This window comes from Pundamilia nyererei, unplaced genomic scaffold (genome assembly GCF_000239375.1).
Source record: "Pundamilia nyererei isolate P.nyererei 1_Seehausen unplaced genomic scaffold, PunNye1.0 scaffold00139, whole genome shotgun sequence".
NCBI lineage: Eukaryota > Metazoa > Chordata > Actinopteri > Cichliformes > Cichlidae > Pundamilia > Pundamilia nyererei.
In genome coordinates, this window is record NW_005187540.1 from 1,009,566 (window position 1) to 1,015,444 (window position 5,879).

General features: G+C 45.4%; 1 protein-coding gene across 1 annotated transcript in view; it reads left to right on the forward strand.

Annotated features, from left to right (window-relative positions):
* Nucleotides 1–5,520, forward strand: part of LOC102210166 (gamma-aminobutyric acid type B receptor subunit 2-like) — a 13,422-nt gene extending 7,902 nt beyond the window's left edge. The window contains exons 14-19 of the mRNA XM_005744192.1: nt 147–257; nt 1,182–1,409; nt 1,732–1,854; nt 2,997–3,078; nt 3,171–3,270; nt 5,376–5,520. Coding sequence (XP_005744249.1) covers nt 147–257; nt 1,182–1,409; nt 1,732–1,854; nt 2,997–3,078; nt 3,171–3,270; nt 5,376–5,520 — 789 coding nt within the window. The remainder of the gene's footprint in view (nt 1–146; nt 258–1,181; nt 1,410–1,731; nt 1,855–2,996; nt 3,079–3,170; nt 3,271–5,375) is intronic.
* The last annotated feature ends 359 nt before the right edge of the window (nt 5,521–5,879 follow it).

Here is a 5,879-nt window from a genome sequence, read left to right on the forward strand (position 1 = left end):
CCGTCCGTCCATCCATCCATCCATCCATCCATCCATCCATATCCACCCTTACTGCTGCTGAGTGGACCCTGGCCCCTGCTGCAGATGTAAACTGAAGATCATTTGTTTGTGTGGACTGACGCAAACCAGCTGTTCTGTGCTTTCAGGGCGACGCTGCTGAGGAGGACGTCATCATCCGGCCGTACTCTGAACGCTGCAGCAGTGTTAACATGGAGCTGTGGCTCACTGTGGTCTATGGATACAAAGCACCTCTGCTGGTCAGACTCAAAGTTCCTATCAAATATCTGATGTTACGCTGCAGTTTAGGCCAAGTTGCAATCTTTAAGAACTACTATTATTATTATTAATAATAATAATACAGGCACACCCTGTATGGACCACTCTACTGCTCTGTTTTACCACCTCTGGCTTCTCATGTACAATGAACAGAGCCTTAGCACCAAATATAAATTGTTGCAGATGGAAGAAGTCCTATTTTGAGCCGTCCTACCTCTATTTATTTTCTTCTTTATCTTTGCAGAGCCTCTTTAGCATCACAATAAATAAGATTTATAATAAAAAAAACAAATTGTTTTTTTAAAATATTTTTAAAAGAACATAAGTTTCCTAACATCAACATTTCTATTCCTGGACGTTAAAACACATGCACAGTTCACTGAAAAATGAGCAAGAAGAAAAGAGTTTGTAGCCTCATTAGCACCCCCATGCGGCCATGCTGTTCATCACATGCCATAAAAATAGACTTCGTCCTGGGCAAGTAGTATATATTTAAAAAAAGCAAGTAAATATTTTTATGCTGATATTTAGAATATGAATTTTATAAATTAGCATCCATGTAATTGGTTTTGAGACATGTGTGATAAATTAGAGGTTTGATTTATTGTTAATCAATTAGAAAATCAGTGATTGTGATCTCACAGATTTCTCAGTTTGAGTTTGTTTTTTGATAAGTTTCAGAACAAAAATAACAAAGATGCTCTAATATCAGTAATGTTGTAACTTTTCCAGTTTTAAAACTGTTAATCATCAGCTGATTGAAACCAGATTTTTATGGCAGCTGTGATCCAAGTTTAACAGAGTCCATCCAAGACAGAGCTGCAGGATCAGAGCATCAGCAGCTCATCCGGAGCGTCACTGGAGGAAGTTCTGCGCTTTGATAAAACCTGATGTTTTGTCTTCAGCTTCTCGGATGTTTCCTGGCCCTGAACATCTGGACCGCAGAGGTCGGCGAGCCGGCGGGCAGCGGCAAACACCTGGCGCTGAGCACGTTTGCCCTGACGGCGTTCAGCGTGTCGGGAGTGTCGGGATCGCTGCTGATGTCCCACAATCCTCCAGTTCAGTTCTGTGTGAGCAGCAGCCTCATCCTCTGCTGCAACCTCTTCATCCTGAGCGGGTGGTTTGGACCGAAGGTCAGCGTCACGCCTCGTATTTTCATTCTTTCATTTAGACTTTGAGTCAAACGCAAACCCGCTGAGGGTAAAAGACTCACGATCGAGAGATGTCCGCAGTTTAGGTCACACCAACAGATGCTGCACATCTGGCAGGACCGATGCTGCGTGTTGGACTCTTGCTTGTTTTCTATGGCAATGAGCAAATGTTACCCAACGGGAGGCCATGACAGGCTGAAGGGCAGTCAGCTGTTAGGTCGCAGACAGATGCGGACACCACTGTTTTCGTGGCTCCTACTTCATCACACATGAAGGATGATGACTGACCTTTGTCTACTTGCAGATTGTGTTTGTGTGCTGGAGCGGCGGCCTGCAGCGGGCGTCCGGGCTGCAGGGTGATGCTGCACAGGAAGATGAAGATCAGCTGAGCAGGTTGAATCAGCAGCTCAGGAGTGAAAGTGCACAGGTGAAGCGTGTCAGCCGCGGCGAGAGAATAGAAGCACAACACAGAAGGAACAGTTTTATAACCGACGCCTGTTTTTCCTTCCTTCAAATTAAATTTGATGTAGTTTGAAGAGTTGGCGAGCTTTTTCTCCACTTAGATCCATAATTAGTTGGACAAAGACAGTTTTTGTCGTTTTGCATCTGTACACAATCAAAACTATCAAAAACTTCTACCACACGTGGATTTTAAATCTAATAATGAAGACGTGAGTGAAGTGCAGGCTTCCACAGTCACTGACGCTGAGAGTTAAACTTTACTGGACCAATGAGCAGCTTCACTTTGATCCTGTTATTTCAGGGGAAATGAAGCAGATAAAATCACTGATGTTTATTCAAAGTGTTGAATTAGTATTTTATCGCTTTCACACACAAACATCACAAAATGTAACCAAGCCAAGAACACTTTGAAAGAGGTGGCGTGTCATTGTCCGAGTCTACAAGCAGGAAACAGCTTCATGAAGTTCACAGCAAGCTGCAAACCGCTGGTTACACTCACGATGGCGGAGGCAGCGTGATGATGCGGGCGTGTATGGCTGCCTGGAGCCAGCTCACTGCTGATTACTGCTGATGTGACCGAAGCAGTGGGCTGAACTCTGCTCACATTCACACAGAGCTTCACAGTGCACGTGGATAACGAGCAAAGCAAACTGCACAAAGCAACCCAAGAGTTTCTCACGGCATGAAATGGGGTTTTCTTCCATATGCAAGTCATCCAGATGTTCTTAGTGCAGTAGAGTTATTATATACAAAAATGAAGGCAGAGACACACAAACCAGCTGAAGGTGCTGCAGGAAAGACCTGCACTGCCTCTGAAAACAGAGATCGGTGTAAGAAAATGTCTCTAATTACTAAACAGTTCATGCAACGTTTTTTTTTAATTCCTTAAATTAAAGTTGAACATCTGGACTTTGATCTGTTAATTAAAGCTCACTGTGGTGGAGTAGAGAGGCGGAGCTATAGCAAATTATAGGCTTAAGCGTGTTTAACTACTTAAACGGAGCTTCACTGAGACAGAAGCTGTCTGCTCTTCATTAAATATTTGTTGGATTTTAATGTTTTATTCCCAGATGTGCATTTTTATGTGTTTGGTTTGTTTGTTTGCAGCTGGATGTGGAAATAGAAATGATCAGAATGGAGCTTTCTGAGACATCGGGGAGGTTTCAGCGTCTGATGAGAGACAAACACGGTAACCATCACTCGCTCTGAGAGTTAAACATATGTACTCTGTCAGTGTGTGACTCCTGATAAGTAGATAAAAGCATTTTTCCCGTGAAGCAGCCGAAATCGGATCAGTGACTCATGAAGCTCAGATCTGTGCGAAAAACAGAAGCAGCGAGAGCGAAGCTTCGACCCTGAAAGACATCAACTCACCCGAACAGTGAGTCCAACACACAAAACACCTGAGCAAACATAGCAAACATTTTCTTGCTCATGTGTAATTACATTGACATTATCTGGAAGCCCCACAGGATCTTGGCTCACTGAGCACGCGGTCGGTTGGGGCCATCTTCCTGATTTACTTGTGTATGTTAGGTGTCTCATCCTGTGGTCCTGACGCTTACTGCCTCCACGTCCTTCTTTTCACTTTGCGTACAGCCTCAGGGTGCTGGCTTTAGGGTGAAACCCTCCATGCATGGTGAGGAGCTTCCTTGTTTTGATGTTAGTGGCGTCTATTTCAGGACCTGCCTGACCCTCTGCAGGAACTTGGTAGTTGCAGCTTTCCTAGCGACCTCTTCATGGTTCCCGTCTACCTGTGGGATGCCCAGGTACTTGTAGCTGTCCTCTATGTCTATGGGATTGCACTTCTGGAAGTTTAGAGTATCTTCCCTCTCTTTGTCACCATCCGACTACACTTCTCCAGTCCGAACGACATCCCGATGTCATTGCTGTATAGCCTGGTAGTGTGGATCAGTGAATCGATGTCTCGTTCACTCTTGGCATACAGCTTGATGTCATCCATGTACAGGAGGTGGCTGACAACTGCTCCGTTCCGTAGTCGGTATCCGTAACCAGTCTTGTTAATGATCTCACTGAGGGGGTTCAGGCCTATGCAGAACAGCAGTGGGGACAGAGCATCTCCTTGGTAGATCCCGCACTTGATGGTGACTTGTGCTATGGGCTTGGAGTTGGCCTCTAGTGTTGTACGCCACATCCCCATTGAGTTCCTGATGAAGGCTCTCAGGGTCCTGTTGATCTTGTATAGGTCTTGGCATTAGGCAGTGAGGGGCATCGAGTCATGGGCCTTCTTGAAGTCAAACCAAGGCAGTGCACAGGTTGGTCAGTCTGGTCTTGCAGTCTTGGGTGACTGCTCGGTCTGCTAGTAGCTGGTGTTTCTCCATCCACGTATTGAGCCACGTGTCTGTTCATCCACTATGATGCCTCGCAGGTTCTTCCACATGGTCCTGAGTCAGGTTATTGGCCGGTAGTTGGATGGGCCAGTTCCTTCTGGGCTCCTTTGGCATCAGGAGTGTCCCGCCTTCAGTTAGCCATTCCAGGCGTCTCTCATTGATTAGCAGGCAGTTCGTTTGTGCTAATTGATGCTAATGGATGCTAATGGAGTGCAGTCAGCTTCTTTCGCCAGTATAGGTGTCTGTCATGTCCAACTCATACTGGAGACCCTTTTTGGTATGTCTGCCACTGTGATGGTTACTGGTCCCTGTTCAGGGAGGTTGCCATGCTCTGCTCTTAGATCCACTAAGGCCTTCTTGTTATGTTCTGCGTCCTTCACCCATATGCTCTTCCAGTATTGCTCCGTCTCCAGCCTCGGTGGTGTTGTTCTCATATTGGTCCCCTGCCACTGAGAGTACACCTTGGATGGGTCTGTGGAGAACAGCTGGTTTATTCTCCTGCCTTCTATCGCTCTGGCGCACCGCTTTAGCCAAAGCTGTGAGTCTTTGTTTGGCAGTTTCCAAGGCCTCAGGTATGGACTGCTTGCTGTACTTCTTAGGTGTCCTTTTCTTCATCACACCTTTCTGCAGCTCTGATAGCTGATGAAATTGCTCCGTTCTACCTTGATCCTGGCCTCTGGTTTCCTTCTCCATGCTACTCCTTGTGACTGTTCATCAAGCATCTCTGTGAACACTGGCTCCCCCTTGCTGTAGAATTTGTGGTGTACCTTATCGACCTCTACTTGTGACAGCGTTTACATCTTGCCGATGTTGGTACACCGAGTTACCAGATGTTTCGCCGTCAGTTTGCATGTTGGGTATCAAATATTCCAGAGATCCCCTTCATGTAACCCCTTCTGCTGGGGTTACTTAGTAGCATTCCCACAGCGCCCAGTCCTCATCTGAAGATGAACACATTTCTGTGAATAATGACATTTTCCAAATTTCAGTGCAGTTTTCATGCATAAATATAAACTTAAGCCAATCAGTGTCCTTAATAAATGTATTTAACAGAAAAATGACACATTAGAGGCGCGTGAATATTTGAAGTGGAAGAAGTTTTACTGCTTCTCTTCGTGTCTGTGATTTCTGTCAGCATGCGGCGCCGTCTGTCGGTCCAGCTGCCCATCCTCCATCATTCCTACCTGCCCGCGATCGGTGGCGTCAGCTCCAGCAGCTCCAGCCTGTTCGGCAGCCAGGAAGTCTTTGTCGATCAGCACAATAACTCACTGCACACCTGATGGCAGGAAGCTGCAACTTTGACCTCCTTGGGAAAGAAATATGAGACTTTATGCTGCGCTTACACAAATCAGCCAGAACATTCAAATCACCTGCAAATATTTTAACCTCGGTGTTTGAGGTGTGTTGGGGAGGCTGCTGCCATCTGGGATGCCACGACCACCGCACTGTGAACCCAAACACCCAAAGTACTTAAATAAAGTAATGTAAACTTGATTTTTAAAAAACATTTAGTTCATTTTACATTTTGTTCAATTTAAGTTTAATTAAGTGTGCCTATGCCAAAAGGCACACTTATTACTATTGCTCGGATTTATTATTATTATTAAGTGTGCCTATGCCAAAAGGCACACTTATTACT